At 37.0% G+C, this 24,608-nt stretch overlaps 4 protein-coding genes across 13 annotated transcripts; 2 read left to right on the top strand and 2 right to left on the bottom strand.

Annotated features, from left to right (window-relative positions):
• Nucleotides 1-294: 294 nt before the first annotated feature.
• On the bottom strand, nucleotides 295-3,799 carry LOC104730978 (protein NBR1 homolog). The gene is made up of 7 exons (XM_010450231.2): nucleotides 3,482-3,799; nucleotides 2,192-3,045; nucleotides 1,982-2,102; nucleotides 1,632-1,877; nucleotides 1,307-1,456; nucleotides 664-1,218; nucleotides 295-585 (listed from the first exon to the last, which is right to left on the bottom strand). Exons 1-7 carry the CDS (start codon nucleotides 3,509-3,511, stop codon nucleotides 484-486), a joined length of 2,058 nt encoding a protein of 685 aa, XP_010448533.1. The 5' UTR covers nucleotides 3,512-3,799; the 3' UTR covers nucleotides 295-483.
• A 424-nt stretch (nucleotides 3,800-4,223) lies between these two features.
• LOC104733321 (protein MODIFIER OF SNC1 1) lies at nucleotides 4,224-11,827 on the bottom strand. 10 transcript variants are annotated; one of them, XM_087478111.1, is made up of 11 exons: nucleotides 11,658-11,827; nucleotides 11,469-11,557; nucleotides 10,842-10,909; nucleotides 10,222-10,305; nucleotides 10,092-10,136; nucleotides 9,629-9,998; nucleotides 9,107-9,209; nucleotides 8,599-8,673; nucleotides 7,296-8,430; nucleotides 6,986-7,214; nucleotides 4,224-6,875 (listed from the first exon to the last, which is right to left on the bottom strand). In XM_087478111.1, exons 3-11 carry the CDS (start codon nucleotides 10,868-10,870, stop codon nucleotides 4,656-4,658), a joined length of 4,290 nt encoding a protein of 1,429 aa, XP_087334237.1. In that variant the 5' UTR covers nucleotides 10,871-10,909; nucleotides 11,469-11,557; nucleotides 11,658-11,827; the 3' UTR covers nucleotides 4,224-4,655. The 10 variants fall into 10 exon arrangements, with proteins under 10 accessions (XP_087334237.1, XP_087334239.1, XP_087334236.1 ...); XM_087478113.1 differs by having other exon boundaries at nucleotides 10,222-10,302; nucleotides 11,658-11,813; XM_087478110.1 differs by having other exon boundaries at nucleotides 6,986-7,223; nucleotides 10,222-10,302; nucleotides 11,658-11,813.
• A 1,687-nt stretch (nucleotides 11,828-13,514) lies between these two features.
• LOC104730979 (tryptophan aminotransferase-related protein 2-like) lies at nucleotides 13,515-17,805 on the top strand. Its single transcript, XM_010450233.3, has 5 exons — nucleotides 13,515-15,198; nucleotides 16,341-16,644; nucleotides 16,785-17,065; nucleotides 17,154-17,446; nucleotides 17,534-17,805. The coding sequence occupies exons 1-5, from the start codon at nucleotides 14,948-14,950 to the stop codon at nucleotides 17,728-17,730; spliced, it is 1,326 nt and encodes a 441-aa protein (XP_010448535.1). The 5' UTR covers nucleotides 13,515-14,947; the 3' UTR covers nucleotides 17,731-17,805.
• Nucleotides 17,806-20,299: 2,494 nt separating this feature from the next.
• LOC104730981 (zinc-finger homeodomain protein 2) lies at nucleotides 20,300-21,444 on the top strand. The gene has a single exon (XM_010450234.2). The coding sequence runs from the start codon at nucleotides 20,656-20,658 to the stop codon at nucleotides 21,328-21,330; it is 675 nt and encodes a 224-aa protein (XP_010448536.1). The 5' UTR covers nucleotides 20,300-20,655; the 3' UTR covers nucleotides 21,331-21,444.
• Nucleotides 21,445-24,608: the final 3,164 nt, after the last annotated feature.

Genomic DNA, 24,608 nt, shown 5'->3' on the forward strand with positions numbered 1-24,608 from the left:
ACCACAATCACATCCTCAAAACAAGGTTTTCAATGGTTGCAACTTGCAACAGATAGAAAAGCAAAGTATTTTTTATCAATAAAGCCAATCATCATGACTGATTGGCTAATTGCCATGCCATTGTTTCAACCAAGCAGAGTGAACATGTGACATTATTGAGGGAGATGAGCTTCTAAATGTATATTCAACACATGTCGCAGAAGAATTAAATATACTAAACCATTCCTTCAACTAAATAGAGCAGAAGAATGACATAACCAAATCGAAATGTAACTAAATGGAAATATAAGTAGGTAGGTATAACTCCACGTCTTATATAAATAGTAATATCATCCAACACCAAAAAGGTCCAAAGCAAAGGAAGACACCATGTTGTGACGCAGCACGAAACCAAACTAGAGAGATCAGGTTTTATTTATTTATAATAACATAATAATTATTCCTGATAGATTAGATAGATAGGTAGAGTTGCCAGAATTATTATTAAGCCTCCTTCTCCCCTGTGAGGAGATCCATTACCACACCTTTAATGCTTCCATTGTTCTTCTTGAGCAGCCTCTTGTTCGTTACATCATCACAGAAACCCTGCGAAATCACAACATTTTCAACATCACAATCTCTGTTTACCAAACTGTTAAATTCACAAAGTGCAGACACACTTACCATTTCCTGAAGCTCCTCTAGGATAGGATCCCACTCGCTAACTCCACAAAGCGCATCAACAGATTGCTCCAAATTGTATTCGTTGTCCCTCAAGATCTCCTTGTTCAAGTCTATCTCCTTGAAACCCATTTCCTCGAGCTCCTTGAGCATGGTTATCTCAACGTCATTCCTTTCCAAATCCTCTTGAAGAGGAACTGGGATGTCTTTTGTAGATGAAGAACCACCAGACAAGATCTCAACAGCAGGAATATTTGGGAACTCCACCATGTTAAATGATGAAGATGAAGATGAAGGAGAATGACTTTGAGGGATAGCAGGATGGAATCCACCAATCACCAGGTTTTCTTTTTCCGGGACCTGTGGTTCACCAACTTCTCCCTCTATATCAGCATCTTTCTTTGTCCCGGGATTGACATTGGAGCTGCCAGGTTGAGCTGACTCACAATTCATCATCCCTGTAAATTCGCTTGAAAAATTTTCATCAGGGGAGGGGGAGGCATTCAAGTTCAGTCCATGAAACTCATTCACAACAGTATTCTTCAGGGATGCATCAACCTAACCATGCAAAAAAGAAAACCGGTATTGAAGACATTTCATAGAGTCAAAGAATCAAGGAAAGAAAGAGCACAGAAGTAGAAAGTACATTTATCAACACCCAAACACGTTGCCCAAACTTATCACCATCAGAGGAAGCCATTCTCCAATAAGAATTGTATCGGCCAGGTAACTGTGGTGCAATAAAATCAACTTTGACATCAAGCTCACCATTGATAGGCACACCCCCTTCTGGAATCTGCCATAGGTGTAAAGAAAAATAAACAATTGGTATTATATACACAAACAGCTATTCTCACTGTGTAGAGAAGACGCTAACTCAACGGCGTGTAATTGAAACAACAATTGATCTGTTGTTAGTGGAAAGAATCAAGAGAAGAAAAAAAACGAGAACTAAGGAAATAGTTAATAACCTGTAAATCAACAGACAACGAGTTACTGAATCTGTCCCCACCGATCCAGACAATCTGTGTGCCACGAGGCCACACCAACGAACCATTGTTCCTCATTTTCCAGATCTTAGTGAATGGAGCGGATGGAGCAACAACTGTTCCATCAAGTACATTCACATCAAGGACAAAGCGACTGTCTAGTCTAGGCCGGGTACACTTGAAATGTAAACCCCCATAGCCTGGCCGGTTCAGCAGAGGATTTGACATCTATAAGGAAAAAAGAAAGGTAAGATTGCAACATAGGTATCAGAGAGAGACGCATATAATAAACAAGAAGAAAAGGAATCTTAAACATAGGAGAAGAGTAATACTTGGGCACGGTGTTTGAAAGGATGCATATGTTGAAATGATACGGGCTTATCCATTCTTGTGTAATCCCCCTCAGTACCCATCACCGAAAAGCAGATGTTGCAAAGATCATAGTCTTCCTTACTGCAAAATATTCACCAGAGAAACAAATAATCACAATAAGTTCTAACATGTCTATAGTCACTACAATAGTAAGTAAGAGATGTCCTTACACCATCGATTTAAATCTAGGCCCAGTTATAGGAAGAACTCCACATCCATCACAACGGATGCCCTTATGGAATACACCAAATGAGGCCCAGTAATCACCGTTGGTGTTCTTTTTAGGATGGCATCCACGACGAGCATGCTTGTTGAAGTTAACAGGATAAGGAGAAGAGTCATTCACGGTACTGCCACTAAAGGGACACTCGTTGAAACTAGCACCCAGTCCGTAAGAGGTTGGCACATGACCAGAAGTCTTTGAATCAGAGGGTTCAGTCATATTAGCAGGTTTCTTTCCGGTCTGGGTCCTCTCACCAGCGGAAGGAACATCCCTGCTCAGGGAAGGGCCTGAAGAACCAGGCTTAGTAACAGGGGAGAGCTGCCCTAGCTTTGAGATGCAATCAAGCATCTCACCAACAACAGGACTAGAAGTTGCAGCTTTGGATGCAAGGTCCATGTACACCTTCGATATGGTATCACGCATCGGGTTAGGCACAGCCATCAGAACATCATTTAAACCCTTTTGGATTTTGGAAACAGGGTTTTGACTGTTGGGAATACCCGAAGGTGTCGAACTCCCACTACTCTCAGGAGCAACAGGGTTAGTGGGGAAGCCAGTCTTCAACAGCACATTGATCTTCAAGAACTTAAGACGCTGATTTGTAACATCAAACAGATCGTTGTCATCAACGAGGGCCACCACATCACCATCCTCATCAGAGTAAGTCAGGGAAAAATCGGCATCAACAGAGATGTCAAAGAGAGCAGCGATCTTTTCCTTGAGACCAGCAATGTCAAGATCAAGCTGTCCATTAGCTTTTACAGGCACCCTGAAACGCCTAAGCACACCTCCATAGCTAACCTGCATGGATCCACAAACAAATATAGTGTCAATTGAATGAAATAAACAAAACTATGCAACATCAGGTTGTTACAGTAAGCGATCCCAATCAAAACATACAAAATAGAAAGAACATAGCGATCCAAATCAAACAACCTTGATACTGATTTGAAAAACCAAATTACGGTTCCAAATACGATAAGAATCCAAGTTTTAATCATTCATAGGGTTTATAATTCGAATTAGACTTAAAATTGCAAAGACACAGAGATAGAACCGATTAATAGCGAAATTTGAAAACAAAAGGACCGATTACAAGCAACAATAAAGCTCGTAAACCTAGAACAAAGATAAAAACATGAGAATCGAGACGATTGCACGGAGAGACACAAAGAATTATCGACAATTTACTGATAATGAGAAAAAGAAAACAGAGGAGAAGAAAAGTGTGACAAACCTTGACGACGAGTGCAGTAGTAGACTCCATCGGATTCAAGCTAGAGAGAAGAGAATCAAAAAAAGGGGAAGCGCAAGGAAGAAGAAACCCTAACCGACGATTGAGAAATAATCTCGAGAGAGAGGAAAAGATTTATTAGGATGATGCAAAAGAAGCGTACCCGTAATCCGCTTATATCGTAAACCAACCCAGAGGAATTTAGACCGTCGCGTTTATATATATATATATATATATATATGTAGGATTCTCTTCTCTTGATTAATTAATTTAATTTAATAGATTTTCTGACTTAGCCAACAAGATTTTGACTTTTCTGGTTACCACTGCCTTATCCACTAAGACATACCCTTTAAACCAACATCAATTCTATTAGATATTTTCCTTTTCTTTTTTTTTTTAACTTAAAAATATTTAAAAAAACTAATATTTGACCAATTCTAGCTTAAAAATATAATAATTTTTATTTATTTTTAATCCAATAAATGATCATATTTATAAATATTAAATTATTTTATTAAACCGTCTATCACTTATGCCGACCTCAAAAAGAACAACCTCGCAAGTCTCATTTATTTTGAGAGTTTGAGAAAACTAATAACAACACCAACTCCAAAAGTTTATCTCTGGATTTATGTATGTATATACAATTTGAGAGAGTTGAGAAACGAATAAATTATTCATTGCATGTTATGTCAGAACAGTAGTAGAACTTGGGTTTATCATGCGGAAATGATCAGAGCGATACCAAACAAGTTGGGATGATGGCATACATAACTTCAGTCTCAACGTTAAACAAAAAAAATTGGAATCAAAGTAGCCTAGGACGTCATGTAAGATGACTCCCGTACTCTCAGAACATAGGAAAACCCAGCAATAGAAGCAACGGCTTAAACGAAACAAGGTCAGTCCAATTGCCCATCAATTGTATACATAAAAAGACTACAGTAAATTATGCATATTCATACTAGTGACTCAAAATATATATGATAAACCCTCATGAGCAAATACTTTTGTTATCTGATTCTGCCAATGCCTCCTCGGATACGTCTCCTCTCAGCAATCCCACAAGCTTATGTGCCTACGAAACAGCTTCCTCAAATCGCCATATCTCACAAAATGCAATTATCCTCAGCATCGCAGCTCTTACTACCCTAATTAACACAAGAGGCCAATCTTAGTTTCTCTCACCTGTGAATCCATGACCAGTGTTTCTCCCACTCGTACCCCTCTGCTGTTGGTATCCACCATGCCTTTGCTGCCCCTGTCCCTTCTCCCTGTATCTTGGGCCTTCTGTATCTTTGGGTTGTTGTTCTCGATTACGTTCTCCATCATAAGTATGAGACCCAACAGGTTTGTATTCATAATGCACATTTTGCTTCTGTCTATCTCTGTTTGAAGTTGGCCTCTGATGGTGATGAGGCATATTCTCTTGCGCGGCTAAACCCCAGCCTCCTTGTGACTCATGCCCTCTTCCAAATCGTCGACCCTGCCCTGTGTTCTTTTGGAACATACTATTCGGATTATGCTCAACCTGGACATCCTTATTCGTAGATCGGTTTTGCGACTGGGCTTGTTGTGTATCAGCTGGTGTCATTTTCTGTTCTGTAGAAACCCCTTGATGCTCGTATCCAGCAACATCTTTTTTCTGAGATCCATAAGTTTTCTCCCTCGTACTTTCACGACCTCCATACTTACCTGTCCTATTAGCTGTATGCCACACTTGATCTCCAGGGCCACGGCTTTCTTTTGAAGCAACGGGAAGATCTGGTTGACTAAACCCCTGGCCAGAGTTCTGCATATGAGTTTTATTGAAATCCTTCTTATTGGCTTTTTTAGGGTCACCATAGTTACTTCCTCCATCTTTGTTGCTTCTGGAAGCATGCTGCTTGCCGTGAATGCCCATTCCTTGATCTTTTCCAACAGCACTTGCTTCCACTTCTTCAGCAGCAGAGTAATGCGTTTCAGGAGTCATATACCAGCCATCGTTCCATCCATCATCATTACATGTGGTTTGATCCTTAGAAGAATTTTTTTCGGTTTGATTACTAGAGTGATAGTTCACTGTTCCTTGGATGGGCTGATTTGAGTTTACAAATTGTCCATCCTCCAAAGCTTTATTAGGTGCTCCAGAACCTCTCTGGTGCCATGATCCATGTTCTCTACCATGCTTTCCCTGCCTACCATTCCCGTGTCTTGACTTTGAAGGAGACCTAGATTTGCCTGCAGTTGAACCAGAAGGTTGGAGAATTCCTGTACCTTCACCTCCACGATTTTCTTTCTGGTTTACATTCTCCGACATATCTGGAGCAGCAGCGGTTACTAGACTTTTACTGACGATTTGCTCAGCCATTTCCTTTACTATGGGCTTCGCTACATATCTTTCAATCTCCACTCTTTTACTTTTAGAGCTAGTCTGCCCTTGATGGTGACTCTTCGAAGAGGTGCCAAATTCAGGGAGAGTGTTCTGACTCCCTACACCTGTTGAAACATCAGCTTTCTGCTGTGGATGTACCGGAGCCCACATAACAGCATTGTTACCAGGAAATTTCTCTGCAGGCTTATTTACCAGTGAGTTTCTTTGAGTCCTACGCACATGTTGAGATTTCCAGTTGTTTTTTGCTCTGTTTTGAGACTCTTCATTAGTGAAGGAACTGATTTGTTCAGACGACTCACCAGACACTTTGATATCCAAGCTTGGAACTGAAACAGACCCCAAGTCCATTTCAACTGCCCTTGCCTTACCAGCCTCAGTTGACTCATCTCCCGATTTTTTTTCTTTTCCAATGGCAGCTCTTGTCGTATTCAACATGGTTGTCTCCTCAGCCTTGTGCTTTTTCTTACCATTCCTGTTATTTTTTCTTTTCGTGAAAGTTGACTCAGTTGAAACGCTTGACGTTGCTGGCATGTCTGAGATATGGCTTGAGACACCTTCATTAACAACCTGAGGAGATGGAACAACATCGAACACCTCTGTAGTAGCAACAGAGCTTCCTGCCGTTTTTTTCTCAAATACCTGCTTATAACCCAAACGCTTTTGTTTTAAGGCAGTGCCATCACGATCACGTGGAAGATTATCCTGTTGGGTAGGGCCCACATTATGTGCATATTCTGTTGAAGCCCTCATGTTTTTTCCTGATCCTAAAGTAGGTTCTACGGAATTTGCAGCTGTAACAGTGTCTGGTGAATGAGACCCAGGGTCTTTTGGCATGTCAGAAAGAGAAGCATTAGATGTAGCTTCCATGTCCTTGACTGAACCCTCCTCAGATACTTGGGAACGTCTATTCAACTCTTCTAGTTTTGCAAGAGCCTTAGCCCGCTGATCTCTTGCTCTTTCTTCCTCCTCTTTCTGCCTCTGTTGAGCTCGCTGCCTGGCTAACTCTCTCATCGTAGAACGCTTTAAGAGAACATGGCAAACACTCAGTCAAACAAAACAAAAGGATGACTACAGACAAGAAACACATAATAGTATAAATAACAACAAAAATCATATGAACTAGTTTATACCTGGTTATCGTTTGGGTCTGCTAATATTCCAGACCCAGGCCTCCTGATGGAATCGGTATTTGAAGAGTCATCTACATTAACCTCGCGAATGCTTTCTGAGTTTGTAGCTAAAGTTCCACGGGAGGAGCCTGACATTACAGTTGTCTTCTGCCAACCATCATTGCCTTCACTGTTCACTATTCGTTTGGTCTGGGGGTCTGCTCTGCCTTGAGTCTGTTGAGTAGATCTCCTGTAGGTACTAAAATCAAAACTTTCCCGTCATAAAGGATGGCATAACTGGCTGAAACGCTAAAGAAAAATGATAACTGACCTGGATACGGCATTTCCACTCGTAGCTGCCAGCTCAGCATTTTTGCTTGTGGCGGGATCACCTTGATTAGAGTGTAATGAGTTCTTACTATCACTGGCATGACCAGTTCGAGGATTTTTTGCTGAAACTTTATTTACGGCGTTCCCAGAATTGACTGTACGTGGTTTGCTTTCCTGATCATCTCTATTGACGACAAATGATGCATTTTGCCAACCATCATTAGTTCTAGTTTTAGCATTTAAGCCCTCGATTTTCTGAATCAAACTGGAATCTCCGGAAGCAGAAAGTTCTGCCTTAGCTGGTTGTACTTCACCACTTGCCTCATTTCTGTTTTCTATCCTCTCGTTTCTTGAAGTTTGCAGCTGTTGAGTTACCTTCTCTGCATTCGGGAGCCTATTTCCTAGAAATTCTTCCCGCTTTGCTTTATCTTCCCCCAACCTCCCATCTTGGTGCTTTAAGAGAACCTTGTATGGCCTATGTGTTTCCTGAGAATGTGATGGCTCGTTGTATGGCCTTTGTGTTTGTTGAGAATGTGATGGCTCGTTGTATGGCCTATGTGTTTCTTGCGAATGTGGTGGCTCGCTTCCAGGCATATCATATCCACTTTGACCAGAATGATTGCTATAAGTATGCGGACCAGCAGGCCTACCTGCAAAAGGCAGGTCTCTGTTGCTGGGATTGCCATACCCCCTGGGAGGACCATAGTAGCCTTCGGGTGGCGCTGGACCAACATAAAACCCAGGCCTAGACTGCATCCTTGGGTGTACATAAGAATCAAGCATTGGAGGTCTGAACATCCTTTCATTACTAGAGTGATTACCCCTAGGACCAGCCACATGCCCAGGAGCAGGTGGAACTTGTGTAGGATAAAATGGAAAAGGATCCATGTGAAAACCCCCAGGACCCATTGGGGCACCATATGGGTGGTTCCCTCTGTACCAGCCACCACCTTGATGATTATTTACTGGAGGACCACGCCAAGCATCATACTGATGAGGAAAATTAGCATTAGGATAAGATTGTGGACCACGGGAGTCCAATTGCCCTTCTTCTCTACAATGTCTATATGCATCTTCACTGTATGGTTGATCATCTCTTCTCCAGGAATTGGCATCTCCAATCCGTTCATTAGCTTCTGCAGATAAAAGAGAAGATATGGTCAGCTATAGTGTCCAAGAGAACCTGAGAGGGTAACATGTCCCTCCATAAGATATGATTATAAACATAGGTAACTCTTGAAATGAGATGCCAACATCTGTTGTATATCCCCAAAACATACAAAAAGAGATTTGAACGTAAGAACCTTTTGTGCAATCTACACCTTGCTCTTCCACAGATCTTCCAGACGAAGATGGAGGACGAGAGCGAGGTCCAGCATCTGCAAATTGGTAGTTTCTTAGAGCCATGTCTAACGTATCTACTTCATAAATTCACATCACATTCTATCTAGGTAATCCTAAAACCCTCAAGTAGCACATATTAGGAGGTCATCTAAGATTGAAACAGTGTTCAACCAACAGCAAGCCAGATAAGCCATGCCCTGATAATTTTGACTTTGTTGAATATCCGTGTAGATAAACTTCTCAACAGAATCGCATTTAGAAGTACAAATTTTCAAACTGTGCTAACGTCACTCTCTTGAAGGCAAGGACGACGAGTATATGATAGAATTGAGTACAAATTGAAACATTTTATATTTCTCGTAGTTTACACGCTGATTGTATTTTTTGAAAAGTGCAGAGAACTAATCTTAAATGGAAGTACTGTAATGCATGAATGACACATTAACTTTAACTGTTAATCGATGGTACCTTGTGGCCTTGTGCTCTTTTCAGAACTCTCTTTTTCAGTACCAAGGGAAGGAAAATCTCCAGAAGTCAAAGAAAATCCATCATTCTTTGATGAAGCAACTCCCTGCAGAAAACGAGTCTTGAAGAATGAGGATAAATAATGCAAAGGTGGGTAACTTGTAAACAACTATTCTACAAAAGAATAACCTTTTAAGTTTGCTAAATAATAATGAAAAACCCCTCCATCAAATTCTATTTGCCCAACCAGAATTCTAAACTTCTTGGAGAACATATGCCACTCAGTTGCCAGATGATTATGTTACGCACTACAAAGCATTTCTCTAAGAGAAACAATAAGTGCCCTATAATTTGATGATGTATCCTACGGTTGTTCCCATTGCAAACACGAATGATATACCAGTAATTAAAGTTTTATCCTAGATTGATAACTAATTACCATTCACAGTCCCAAAAACAGAAGACGTAAGAAAAGAGTGACATGGAGCTCAACAGATGTAAGGATACAAAATAAAAGAACCATACCAACTTCTCTCCCGGCACATGTTGACCCCATGTTTCAGAAGTCTCTGACACGTGTTCAGCAAATCGGGATAACTGGGAACTTCCTGGTCTTGTGTCTGCACTATGTGGACGTTGTAGTGCAACTGATGCCTGATTAGATGGATACACCCCAGATGCTGATGAAGGCCGAGAGTTTGAATCCCATGCAACAGAAGAAGAAGAGTCATGTGCTTTGTTACTATCAGCAGTTGAAGGTCGAGTGACACTTCCACCAGAAGAAGGTCGATTACTGAGGTGGCTTGGTGAACCAGGGCCACTTTCAGTTCGTGGTGACAACGATGATGTCCCCCAAGCATTCAGTGATGATTTACTGCCCCAACTAAGGGTTCCCCTACAATAGATGTCGAGAAGAAATTTAAACCATCTAAAATTTGAGGAAGAAGAAGGATGAGAGGAATAGCATCTCAAACAGGTGCAAACTTACTTTGGAACAATTTCCACGTTAGGGTCAAGGCCTTGGTTCTCTAACCTTCAATTCAGAAGAGAAATGATCAGGGAACGAGATTATATATACATATATTTATACTCAACATGATCCTGCACTCATCAAATACCTTTGGCTTGGTAAATTAATCGGTTTTGGAACAGCAACCTTTCCCAATATAGTCATGCCACTTCTTCTTGTAGCACCCCATCTGCTAATATCCGGGAAATGTAATTTCTCATCAAACCAATGATACAAGACCACCACAGAGGATACAAAGCTCTTTAAGTGAAAATGAGAAAAGGTATAAATGATAACACATTTCGGTAGTTAAAAAACGACCAGCTCTTATAATATGTTTTCTATAAACATTAAAACAATTATCTTCTGATACTCTAAATGATGATGTTGCAAATCAATAATCATGTTGAATAAAACTATTCTACACTTTTAACGCAAGTAATATGAAATAAAAACTATTCTCCTTCCAAACATGGTGAATGTATATCATGCAAGCAAGCTCTTTCAGAGAAAGCAAAAAAAAAACACTGAGTTTCCTTCAATACCCCAGGCACATATAGTGATACTATTTCTAACAGCAGCTGGAATATGCAGCACACTGAAAACAAGTAATTCATATTAAGAGAAGGCCACATCAAAAGAGAATCATGCAAGCATCGTGACAAGAGGCCAAAATATAACCCATAACCCAGTATTAAAACATAGAAAACTTGAAAGAAGAGAAGAAACCTTCGATCTCCTGTGGTGCTGGAGGTCATTATAAAGCGACTACAAGATCCGATAACACCTCTTGGAACCTGTAAGACAAGGGCAGAATCAGATTCAGGAATGAAAGTTCAAGCTCGACCTCAAAAGAATCAAACTAGACCGTTGGCAACTCTCAGTGCTAAATCCACAAAGCTAAAATATGAAAGTCTAATTACCATCTACTTGAAGAATCCAGAACAATCAAAAACTTTCTAAAATTTACCATCAGGAAAAGAAAAGCATACAATACAAAGTAGTCTGGTAAACACCCATATCAATTGCTACAGAACAATCAAATAGCTACAGAAACCTAAAAAGGTATCAAAGGATCATCTAACTGCGAATCAAAAAAAAAGTCATTCGAGGCTAGATGACCGCATTACTAAAGCTAATGTATACCCCCAGAATGTTGAAATTTCTGCATCAATCAAAGAGCTATCACAAGAATAAGAAGAAGAGACCTTTGTAAAATATACAAATGCATCCACTAATGTCAATTCAATTAGGCTAACCCAACTTAAAAGAGAGTCGATAATTCTATAAACTCGTCACTCGATTACTCTGGAAAATGAAAATAAAAAAAGGGAGCGAGAGAGAGAAACAACTGACCAAAGGGGATTATAATAACGGAGGGGGGACCTCCTCGGGAAACCCTAGATATTGAGAGAATCAAACAAAGGGGAGGCAGATCGGAGAGGCTGCGATGAAAACGAAGAAGAAGGGAGAGATGAAGGAGAAAACAAAGGATCTGTGATGTTGGGGGAAATCAAAGTGACGATGATGATGATGAAAGCTTACGTTCAACGGATTGGTTTGAAAGACGAGAGAAAGCGTCGAAGTTCGTTTCAGGGCCTGCCTGCACGGTTTTACTCTGCCCTTCTTCTTTTTTTTTCTCTTTTAATTTTTTTTTTTTTTTTTCGTCTTCTCTGTAATTTGTAAATGAATTTAGTGACCATTGATAAAAAGGTAAAATAGCGAATATTAATTAAATTCTGCTGCCCAAAAAATTAAAAGGTTCATACCTATCTCAACCAAAAAAAATTAATGACTGATAAATTAGGATATGCATCATTTATATATTTTACCTAACTGTATTATAAAAAGGTAATACTAATACACAAACAAAAAATATATATCGCAAAAATCACCTTTATTTATGGCATATTCTTAGTAATTTTTTTTACATATAGCTTTTTTTTAATAACGTGTAAATATCAGTAATAAATTAAAGTTGATCGGCTAATGGACGACAAAAAAATTTGGTCGTCCTTATACAAACCTGTTGCGTATCTTTGTGAAGTATACTCCTTATAGTCTTATACTAGGGTCGAGCACAACTGCACAAGTCCATTGTTTTGTAATGGAGGGAAAGTGTGTCTAGTGCTCGGATATGATCTCAAGCGGATCTAAGATTAGAGCTAGGTCTCTAAATTCTTCAACACTTTGCTACAATCTCTCGTTTGACATTTTTACAGACTTCTGAAATATTCCGAAAAATGCACATAAACCAAAGAAAAATGCTAAAAGAAATGATTAAGGGTTTGAATGGTAACTGCGGTCAGGGCGGTCAAATCCGTCTGCGGTCTAGACCGCTCTATTTTTAGGGTGGACTACAGACCGCTGCGGACCAACTCTTTTTGTATACAAAAGCGGTCCACAGTTGGTCCGCAGCGGGGTCTTGTCTCTACTTTATTTGGACCGCATCACTGCGGACTATATTTGTTGAATGGTAAATTAAAAGCGGTCCAATCCGCAGACAGATTTGGCCGCCCTGACCGTTGCAACCATTCGCACCCTAAGTGTTGGTAGATTTCTCTAGGATCCAACCCATATGATCTTTGATAACCCCTTGGGCAAATTGGGCCGTGACAATAGTTTTGGTCCATGAACCATTTATCTATCTTATCTTTGCAAATAATTATTTTCTCTTTGTTACTTTCATAATTAACACCTCAAAATATGTTATTACGACAATATTCACCCTGAATTGTGTTGTTCAAAATTGTAGAATTGCCTCAAAACATGTCTACGAACCGACAAAAAATTACATAGTCAAGGAGCCTAGCTAATCTACAAGTTCAAGAAATAATAGCGAATTAGACGTGAAAACTGAGAAGTGACGTAAATCTAGAAAGTATTACACGTAAAGCATTCACCAGTCTTGTAGTAAACAGAGATCCTGAATAAATTCAGTGTTTCTCATTCGGTTCATGTACTGTCGTTTCCAAGGTTCTGCCATTGACAAACGAAAAAGCTGAAACTCTTCACGCCAAAGGCAAAAACAAAATCATTTTTTTTTCTCTCAATGGGAAAAACCTTTTTTGGCGGAGAGAAACAAACAAAGAGCTCCCACCTAATTACAGATTTTTTTTTTTCAGTTTATATATAAAGCTTCTCCAGTGACCCCTTCACCGTGGCCAAGTTTAAGACCTTTGGACCCTCTGTTTGGAATTTGACAGGTACTTTTATCTTTGTTTTTAGAGTTTTCTAACAATAATACCATACACTGTAGCAAAACTTATACAATCTACCACATTGGATTATGTCTTTCCACCAATACCACAATGACTAATTGAAAATACTAAACTGTCCTTATTCCTTAACTAAACATTTTATTCATTTTATAAATAAACAATATTTTTTTCTATTACTCCCGTTTCTCTTTCTTGCTGTCTTTTTTTTTTTTTTTTTTTCTTCTCTCTCTTGTATTTCTCTCTCTTTTATCTAAATGGCTGATGAGGACAACGATAGCTCATTCAAATCAATTTCATTTTATCTAAACGAAACCTCTCCAGCAATTAACGATGCATCTGAGAATTCAATTTTAATGAAGCAAGCATCAATTGACTTGTTCTTCTATTTCTGCGTTTATAGCTGAATAAGATGAGATTAAGAAGAAGAGAATGAAACTTCATGAACAGATCTAGGCTCAGTTGAATCGAATCGGGTCAAACAACAAACCAATCATCGCTCTACTATCGGTAAGGTTTGATTTCACTTATAAAGTTTAACGTTTGGTGTTGTTTTTGTTTAGGATACAACGTGTGGACAAGTTGTATCTTCATCGACAATGTTGTCTATCAATTCTGAAAATTGTGGAAAATAATAGACAATAATACATGTAAAAATGTTGTCCTTTTATCAAGTTATAACTAAAATCATGTTGTAAATTATAATGTTTTTAGTTGATGGACTACTTTAACCCATACAAATGGTGGATAAGTTGTCATTGACTTTTTTGAATATTAACTTCCAAACGCTAAAGCATGGTAGACAACATTTTTCACCTCAGTGGACATGTTTTATAACATTACATTGTCAAATTTCTATGGACAAATTTATAATTTTGGAAATTTAATATCGTCTACCGATTCAAATATTGTGGACATGTTTGTAAAAATTCAATATTGTCTACCAATTTCAATATTGTCTACCAATCCAATATGGTCAATAATTTATTTTTTCACATTTAAAAACTGCACATCTGACACATGTGACACATCTAATCAACTCAGTCTTCCTAGCCACACAATCGTTAAGGGCATAATGGTTACCTACTCATGACCAAAAAAAGTGGATTATGGTACTTTTAGAAAGATAAAAATAATGTGGTATTTCTGAAAAGTTTTTGTTGGAATGTGGTACTTCTAGTAAAAATCCCTTGTTTTTATATTTTGATAGGTAGTACTCTTGGTTTAGATTTATCTGCGAGGATAGAGGTTTCAAATCTTTTAATTAAAAATAAACCTTGATTGAATGATTTGTACGTAATTGAGTTAAGTATGAGTTATATAATCTAATTAGGTTCATAATTCAATATAAACACATGTTACATAGGACACCTTTATCTCTTGAGATTCTTCAAAGGTTATTTTAATCTCTTTCAAAAATTCATAACTTTGAATTTATCAGCCAAAAAAGGTTCAGTCTCGTTGGACAGCACTTGCTTGCCTTTGATAAAATGAGATTCTATAAGTTTCATTTTTTTATAAAGAAGTCTTTTTCCAGCTATCCCACCTCTGCTCTTCTTCTTTCAAGCATTTGCATCTTTTTGTTTCCTAGCTTTCTTGTTTTAGTTTGGAGAGAAAATGGAACAGATTCCGAGGTTCCTGTCTTGGAGGAATATGTTGGTCCTCTCGTTGGCCGTGAACTTCAGCTTGATTCTAAAGATCTTGAAAGGTGAAAAAGAACGAGGAGATTCTTGGGACAGAACGGTGTATTCTAGCATATGGCCTGTGGTATCCACCACGGCTTTAGGATCTTCTTCTTTGTTGTCTTCAGCATCTTGCAACTATAGCAAGATCGAAGAAGACGACGACAGAATTATCAACCTTAAACTGTAAGTCTTTACTTACTCTTTCATGTTCTAGATTACAATTTTTCTGAAGAAAAGTTTATGTTCTTGTCACTATGACACTATGGTGGAAGTTTTGATTGAATTTTTATTCTTTCTTGGTGTTTTAGAATAGTAAATATGTGTATTAATGGCGTATCCTCTAGAATCTGTAGACAATATTTCTTCCTTATACCATACTTGATTGCTTTGAAAGTCACTGATTCTAATACTAGCAAAGAATCTGAGATTATCCGACAAGCACGCAAGTGAACCTCCACGCTTTAATGCCATAGTCACCATTCGATTTTTAATGCAACTTCAAAAAGGGGCAAAATGGTCGTTGTGATATAATTTTTTACTGATGGGGTTCATTATTTGACCCCCTATATTTTCTTGTGTTCCTTAACGTACGCCGCTAGTTTGAATATTTGGTTCTGTTATTATTAACTTTGTTATGACTTATGACTAATCAAAAAAAAAAAAAAAAATTTGCAAATTGATTGTGGTGGTCCATTTGTTTTTTTTTTTTAGGGAATTTAGATAAGTTGATCATAAATGTCAACTGTTAAAGAGTATTAAAATAAATTGGAAATGGGCCACTCTTCTTGTTGATGAGAAAGTAAAGAAGAGAGCGACTTTATGTGGTATGTGGTATGTTGTGAGAGGAAGGAGGTTGACGAGTGATGTTTCTTTTTGGATGCTCTCGCAATTAATTTAGTTAGTGATAGCCAATGGAGTTTGAAAGTTTAGGTTGAGGAGACACATGGTATATCAGAATATATATCAAAATCTATTTTTGATTCTTTCCAACTCCATTGTCAAGGGAAAACTTATAAATAGGTAAAAGAGAAAAAAAGAAAAAGTAAAGAGAGCCCACATTTTGGTGGACATGATTCTGAATACATAAATATTTCATGTCCTTTGAGAGAATCTAAAGGACTAGTTTGGTGATCTAGTACGTACTTGACCATGTTTTTCACTGTTTCAGAAATCAGAATGTGTTGTTTTGTGTTCTCCATTAGAGAAAAGGACCCACGAATACTTTCTTGACGTATATTCACAGCTTTCCTTGATTCAAAGATCAATTCTTGTCACACTATAAACATAATGTATGCTAACAACCTTGATGTGGTATCTATACGTAGTGGCGATCCAACGGTGTATGAGAGATACTGGCAGGAAATGGGAGATGTGACAACAATGGTGATACCTGGATGGCAATCTCTCAGCTATTTTTCTGACAACAACAACCTTTGTTGGTTTCTTGAACCAGAGCTTGGCAAAGAGATTGTGAGGGTGCATAAGATTGTTGGGAATGCTGTAACGCAAGACCGTTTCATTGTTGTTGGCACTGGCTCGACACAGTTGTATCAGGCTGCTCTCTATGCTCTCTCCCCACATGATGACTCTGGTCCTATTAATGTCGTCTCAGCTGCACCTTATTATAGTGTGAGTCACATTTATAGCTGTCTACTCAAACTATTTGTATGTCTTGTTATAGACGCACCATTTTGCTGGATACTAGCTTTCTTGGGTTGTTTTAGCGCACATATATACCAATCTAACATGTATAAGCGGTTTGGTTGCAGTCATACCCTTTGATTACTGACTGCCTTAAATCGGGTTTATATCGATGGGGCGGAGATGCAATGACATACAAGGAAGAAGGTCCATACATTGAACTTGTTACATCTCCAAACAACCCTGATGGGTTCTTGAGAGAACCGGTAGTAAACAGTAGTAAAGGTATATTGATCCATGATTTGGCTTACTACTGGCCGCAGTATACGCCAATAACATCAGCAGCTGATCACGATGTAATGCTCTTCACTGCTTCAAAGAGCACTGGCCATGCAGGGATGCGCATTGGGTAAGTACATAATTTGTTACGTTTTGCTTCATGGGAACAAAAAAAAAAGTATCTTAATTAAACGTTACATTCTTGTTTCATTTTGCAGATGGGCTTTGGTGAAAGACAGAGAGACAGCTAGGAAAATGACAGAGTACATTGAACTCAACACGATTGGGGTCTCAAAGGACTCGCAGCTTAGAGTAGCCAAGGTTCTAAAGGCTGTGTCAGACAGCTGTGGGAATGAAACGGCTAAATCCTTCTTTGAACACAGTTATGATGCTATGTATGAGAGGTGGAAGCTATTGAAACAAGCAGCGAAGGACACTAAACGTTTTACCGTTCCTGATTTCGTCTCTCAACGCTGCAATTTCTTTGGCAAGGTCTTTGAGTTACAACCAGGTAAATATAAATAAAAACAATGTAAATGATTATGGAACCATTTATTTTTTTCCTCATTTGATTTGGTGTATTATATACTGTGCGCAGCTTTTGCATGGTTTAAGTGTGAAGAAGGGATTGTGGATTGTGAGAAGTTTCTAAGAGAAGAAAAGAAGATTTTAACGAAAAGTGGAAAGCACTTCGGCGATGACCAAAGTTATGTGAGGATAAGCATGTTGGATAGAGATACTAACTTTAATATTTTCCTTCACAGGGTTTCAGTTTCTTCTAATTCAACTTTGTAATTGTAAGTGCAATTGTGCATGTGATGATGCTCTGTGCAACAAGTGTTTTCTCAATATGATTGGAAATTTGAATAATGTGAAGATCAATTAGACCAACTAATTCGTCTCTCGGATGAATGAAAATATAGTAATAGTATAGATTGGATACTGATGATCAAGCTCAAGTTAAAACTTATTACACCCTACAAGAGAACATTCATATACTACCGAGAGTTTGTTCAAGTGTGTCGGCATGTTGGTCTAAAAGGTTGGTTGTAAATTTGTAATCTTTTGAAGGATCAGATCCAACACATTTCACTTATAGCTTCTTCTTTTTTTTTCTTTTCTTTTTTCAATTTTTAACTCCAACCTTAATTAGGTGATCATATCCTTCATCGTCATGTCAACTATGGTGCAAGTATCATTGTTGCAACCTGTCCATTTTACAATTGTATCAGCTTTTCCACTGCGTCATTTGTATTATTGTATATTACGTCAACTATTTTGTCTGTATAATTCAGAAGGATAAAATCATTTCTATATAATTTATCAAAAGTGTTAACAAATTTAACCAACAAAAAAAACACTAACAAACTATATGTTTTTACATCAAACCCTTTTGAAAATGACTCTCTTCGGTAAACACCAACAAACTATTTAAAATATTAACACTGTGAAAATACTTTAAAAAGAACCGCCCATTCATCATGCTTTAAAAGTTTATGAAAAGATAAATTGAAAAATAAAACTAAAGAGCGTCAACTAACAAAAAATAGAATAAAACTTCTAGAAACAAATTAAATTTACAAAATATATATGGATGAGGAAGAATAGAGTAGGAGGTGAGACACAACCACACAAACCATTCACGTGATTGTTTCTGCAAAATTCATCATCAACTTTCTCCTGACTACGCCACATCACATTTGTTTGTGGTACTATTCCGTCGTCAAACGCCCGTCGTCTTTGTCTTTTTCCACAAATTAACTCCTCCCTTCTTTATCAACTTGATGATCGTCTGCATAACAATACTTGTCTTTTTCCCTATTCACAAATTAATGAGTCTTTGTCTTTGATGAGAGATGTAAATATTATTTTGAAACCAAAATTGATCCTAATCTCAGTTTGAGTACCATTATTTATACCAATTTCTTGAATTTTGATAGCATCTTGTAATTGTTTCCATTCCTGTTATTCATCCTTACACAAATGATCCTCATGTTCGTTGTTTTGTTTGTTGTAAATCTAAATATCATAGACACACAAAAAAAAAATAAGTTTGTAACCAAGATATGTGTTTCTCACCTTCACCATAAGTAAGCCGAAAAAATTATAGAAATTGTTTTGTAATTTTGTACTACTAATTAGTGACAAAGAGTTAAGAGAGAGGGAGAAAACATGATTAAGAGTTGGAATAAAATCATAGATGATAAGCTGTAAATATGTCTTACAAAAAACGTGTTTGAATTCCATTTTAAGGATAAATGATGCTAAATTTGTTGCAACTTGCAACATGATCTCTTTAAGACCAAAAACAAAACAAGACTACACCGGTTGGTCCACAATTAATTTTTGGCTCACAATAATATTCCTACATATTACACTACAACATTATATAACAGTAAGAAAAAAAACATAGTATATAACAGTTAGTAATGCATACAAAAATCCAAAAAAAAAAAGAATCATTTAAAGTCACACAATTATTAGAACGGTTAAGTAGATGTTAAACTTAAACTAGATCTACAAACCTTACTGAGCAAGTCAAACAACTGTTATATATACTATTTTTTTTTTTGTCACAAGTTATATATACTATTAAGAAGTATATTTAGCGATCTGTTACATCAAGATAAATAAAACGATAAAGTGCACATGTTTTGAAGATTAGCTTAAGACTAGAAAATACCGAGAAATATTATCATCATCTATATAGGCATGCTCGTTTCTGGAAAAATGTTTGATATACTGGTAGGTGAATTTAAATAATTGTCAGGGTTCAATTTTGAAATCGAATTTTTGTTTTGAACTGCATAGCCGGATTGAATTACTTTGGGTCGTGGATTTTTACCTACCGGTGAGACGGTCATTTGGTCGGGATGGTTGAACAATTTTTGGTTTAAGGAATGGTTGAATTTTCATTGTGTTCAGATATATAGGTAGCGATTTTTATATTATCAATTGTGAAAGAGCTGATTACCAAATTAAGAAATTTGTTTAATAATGAACAGAAACAAAAAAACAAAATGAGGGCCGGATTTAAACTAATGACACGTTATCTCAACGTCCCCATGCTTTTGCCATTTTGCTGTGATCAGTAAGTCCTAAAGAGACACTTTTGCTTTCACCTCAGTTCCACTTTGATCCTCTTTTTACGGCAAAGTCGCCATAGTCAAACGTACCTTGAACAAAGCCCTAAACGTCATTTTAATCATTTAATCAAATCTCAAACCACCATTTAATTAAATTATACAATATAACATAAACTTTATATTTTTTTTCTATAAACTGTACTTTCCATTAAACCCTCAAAAGGTTATGGCTTATGGGTGTCTTTTTTTGGATGAAACTGTATCAAAATTATGCTTAGAAAAAAACGTAAAAAAAGTTGAGGCTCTCTTTTATTAAGCGGCAGGCTTGGGAATTGTTGTCCACACTCTCATCATCATCTCTCTCTCTCTCTCTCTCTCTCTCTCTCTCTCTCTCTCTCTCTCTCTCTCTCTCTCTCTCTCTCTCTCTCTCTCTCTCTCTCTCTCGTTCTTATCTTCACTGTTTCATCTTTTCATTCGGATTAAATTAAAATATATCTTATTTTTTCCTACCATAATTTATACTCTTAACTATTATGAATTATTGGTCTCTAGAATAGTTTATAAGTAACAATCTAATTGTACGGATGACTCTTGTGATGCCGAAGAATTGAGAAATAAAGAAAATAGAGGGAATATGAATTTTGAGGAGCAAGAAGAAGATATGGAGATATCGGGTGCTAATCCCCCCGGTGGTTACGACTCTCTGAGCGGCGAGGGAGCTACGTCGAGCGGCGGCGGAGGAGGAGGAAGGAACAAAGGGGTCGGAGGGAAGACGAGGTATAGAGAGTGCTTGAAGAACCATGCCGTTAACATAGGCGGCCACGCCGTAGACGGATGCTGCGAGTTCATGCCTTCCGGTGAAGATGGTACGCTCGACGCTCTCAAGTGTGCAGCTTGTGGCTGCCACCGCAACTTCCACCGCAAGGAAACTGAAATTATCGGCGGCAGGGCTCATAGAGTTCCCACGTACTACAACCGCCCTCCACATCCGCATCCGCCGCCTGGATATCTTCATCTAACATCTCCCCCGGCCGCAGGGCAGCCTTATAGGCCACCTGTGGGATCGGCGGACGAGGAGGATACATCGAATCCGAGTAGCAGCGGCGGGACAACGGCGAAGAGGTTTAGAACGAAGTTCACTGCGGAGCAGAAGGAGAAGATGTTAGCCTTTGCGGAGAGGTTGGGGTGGCGAATTCAGAAGCACGATGACGTAGCTGTTGAGCAGTTCTGTGCGGAGACTGGTGTTAGGAGACAAGTGCTTAAAATTTGGATGCATAACAACAAGAACTCTCTTGGTAAGAAACCCTAATTTTGCTCAGACATTATTTAAAATTGTTAGAAATCATAATTGTTTCGTTTTTGGTATGACTCTTTCTGTAACTACTTTTGCTTAATTAGTAGTTATGTTTTTTTTTTCTGGACATAGTTTCTTCTTATAGTTAATAACCGTATCTAGTAGTTTGGGACAGCTTAGGACACATTGTGATTAATTAATTATCATCAGTAACGTTTGGTTCAAATGGTTAATTTCATAATTTACTGAACGATCGTAATTGAGTGATAGACCAATTAAACTATCAAAAGTTAAAGTACGGTGCTTCTAGAGTTGTAGACCAATGAGTTTCAACCTCAGCTGTCTTAGCTTTTTGTATCTTTGTAAACACAAACCATCTTTGGTAAACATTAGAAAAACACCTCTTTACTACTTCCCTATATTACTATTGCCATGTATTCCTATGTCAATTAGATGATAAGGAGCCGTTGATCAAGATTTGTAGCCTTTTAATATGTGATAGTGTTGTTGTTGTTGTGTTAGAACTGGATTTAAAGTCTTAAAACCGTATGTTACATATATATTGTTGACAAACAAATAAAATGATAATGAGAGCTAGCAATAATCAGTTATAGTCCCTACGTAAACTTATCATTTAGCTTATTGCTAGGCTGGTTAAGATGTATTAATTCTGTAAAACTGAAGAAAGAAGTTAAAAAAAAAAGAAGAAGATAAGATCTAGTTGAGCATCCGAGAAGCCATTGATGATTTTACTCTTAGCTAGGTGTCTAAGCATTACATGCCATTGCGGGGAAACTCAACTCACACTCGTTAATATAACAAAAAAAAAAAAACATGTTGTTTAGATAAGTAAACATATGTGTAAGTAACATGTTATTTGCTTATTACGCATGTGACGATTTACATAAACAGCATGCTATAATATATTGATAATGTGACTAGTTCAAGAAACAATTATACACAACATAGGCTGCAAATGGATGCACAAAACTGAACAAAATTGAAAAATTGGGTTGAACAAAATTGGGTTGAATAACATTCAACTCATTCATCTCTAAAATAGTGGTTGAACAAGTTGAAGATTTTTGTTGTAGGATTAGTTTATTTTTTCAACTTTTTAGGTTGAACGGGCTGAATAATTTTTTCCAACCTCTTCAACCTTTACAATGCAAATGGTGAAAATTGGTTGAATAATTTTTTTCAACCTGTTCAATCTTTTCAACCGTGCTGCCATAGAGTATATGTTTATTATTATGCATTTATGCTCATGATATCTATAAATAGAGTCCTATAATCAAATGTGATAAACTGATGCAAATCCACATAAAAATGTATTTAACTTATTGTACGTGATAAAAACAATCGCAGTTAAGGATAAATTTTTGTTGTCCGTTTTAGACATAAAATCGAGTTTTTGCAAGGGTTCACATTTGACCCATTTTCTATTGTATTTTCTTCTTCTCATTCACTGAATATTTCCTTAGTTCATTTAACTTATTTTGATTTTGTTCAAGGAGACTTTGGACCGTAAAATCCGGATTTTTTCATTTTAATTAAAGGTACTTTATCTCATGTGAACAGTATAGTAACCTTTCGAAGCAAGTCAAGTGAACCGAAAGGCTTGAAATAATTAAACCAAATGATTCCCGATGGAGATGATATATAGATTTCCGTCTTGATGAAGAAAATGACGAATTCACATTTGTCACCTTCCTCTCGCTATCTTACCAAAACCCACCGCTCAATTACAACATATGCATTAACTCCCTCTTCTCACTCTTTTGTCTCTTTCAGCACAACCTAATTTAATTAACCATCATTTAATTGTCGTAACGCTTGATGTAAACATATCAATCAAGTTACTCTTGGGATTCTTTTCCTCCTCAATCTTGTGATCCCTTTTTTTTATTTTTTTACCTTTATAATTCATTTTTTTCAAGGATTCAAGGAAATAGTTAGATGAGCACCTTACCTAGAAAACACAAAATTTACATTTAGAAGAACCTTATTATAACAATCTCCTTTGATAACAAACTCACAAGTTGACATGTCTTTTTTGAAAAACAATATTCAAAATCTCATTCTCGCCATCTCATTTATAAGTTATGAAGTTGCATATCGGTCCGCATTTTGTTCCGAGCATCTTACCGCGAACATTTTTTTTGCTTATTGATAGATATTATTTCGATTTTTCATCTCACAACGTCTCTTTTAATATAAAGAAAGATAAACTACCAACAGGTTGTAAAATGACAGTTATATTGATTTGGTTGGTATTATGCGACAGGAGTCGTGGCCCTCCCTATATGTAAACAACCTTTCAACTTTGTACCCACCAATTTACTTGTACCATAGCTGCAGAGATTTGAAGTCCAACAAGCTGTTGGCATTGCCTAGATCTAGATCGTTACTCCATAACCATCTAATACTGAGACAGTTTCTGTAAAAAGATTTTTATGGCTTTATATAAACTTTGCATGTGCATGCTATGAATACTAATTCGTTAACCAATTAGCTCAGAGTGAACAATTCCCCCATTTTTCATATAATTAAGTGAACCTCTAAAATACTTTTAAAATGAGAATTTTATATATCTACAAATTAACCTCATAAATTGCAACCTTTTATTATAATTTTTTGTTTATGATGATTTTTGAAAAACAATCCAACATTTTTTGTATCATAATTTTTTGTATATATATATATATATATATATATATTCTTGTATATAAACGACTCGTGTTTCTTTGTGTAATTTTTTTTTTGGGTAACGTTAAATACTTACAAGCACTTAAGTGTAGTTACTAAATATTTTGTAGATATATCTAATATTTCATAGCAAAAAAAAATTCTAGCACATACAACGTCTTATCATAACTGGATCGGAGGACCTCTTTTAATTATAGTACATTCTAATTAGTTCACACCCACATGTCTTGAAGGTGTGAATATTAAATTAGTAATATGAAAACTAATAGAGATTGAAAAAAAAAACTTTTAAAATAGTAATTTTCTTTTCGTTTGGTAAAAGATCATAAATATGAAGATGAAAACAAATTGAAATAAACCTTTTAAAATAAAATATTTAGATATAGAAAATCAGACATTTGTCTTTCTACAATTTAAGATGTGCATGCCATCTACAATTTTAACAAGTGTCAGTTGGGCAAGATACAAAAGATAATCTTATTTCATCAAGTTTCTAAGTGCTTATACTTCTTAGATATCATTTTAAATGTTGTTTGATTAAAAAATCATTTAATTTATTTAATTTACTTTGTTTACATTAAACA

This window comes from Camelina sativa, chromosome 12 (genome assembly GCF_030686135.1).
Source record: "Camelina sativa cultivar CO46 ecotype springtype chromosome 12, ASM3068613v1".
NCBI lineage: Eukaryota > Viridiplantae > Streptophyta > Magnoliopsida > Brassicales > Brassicaceae > Camelina > Camelina sativa.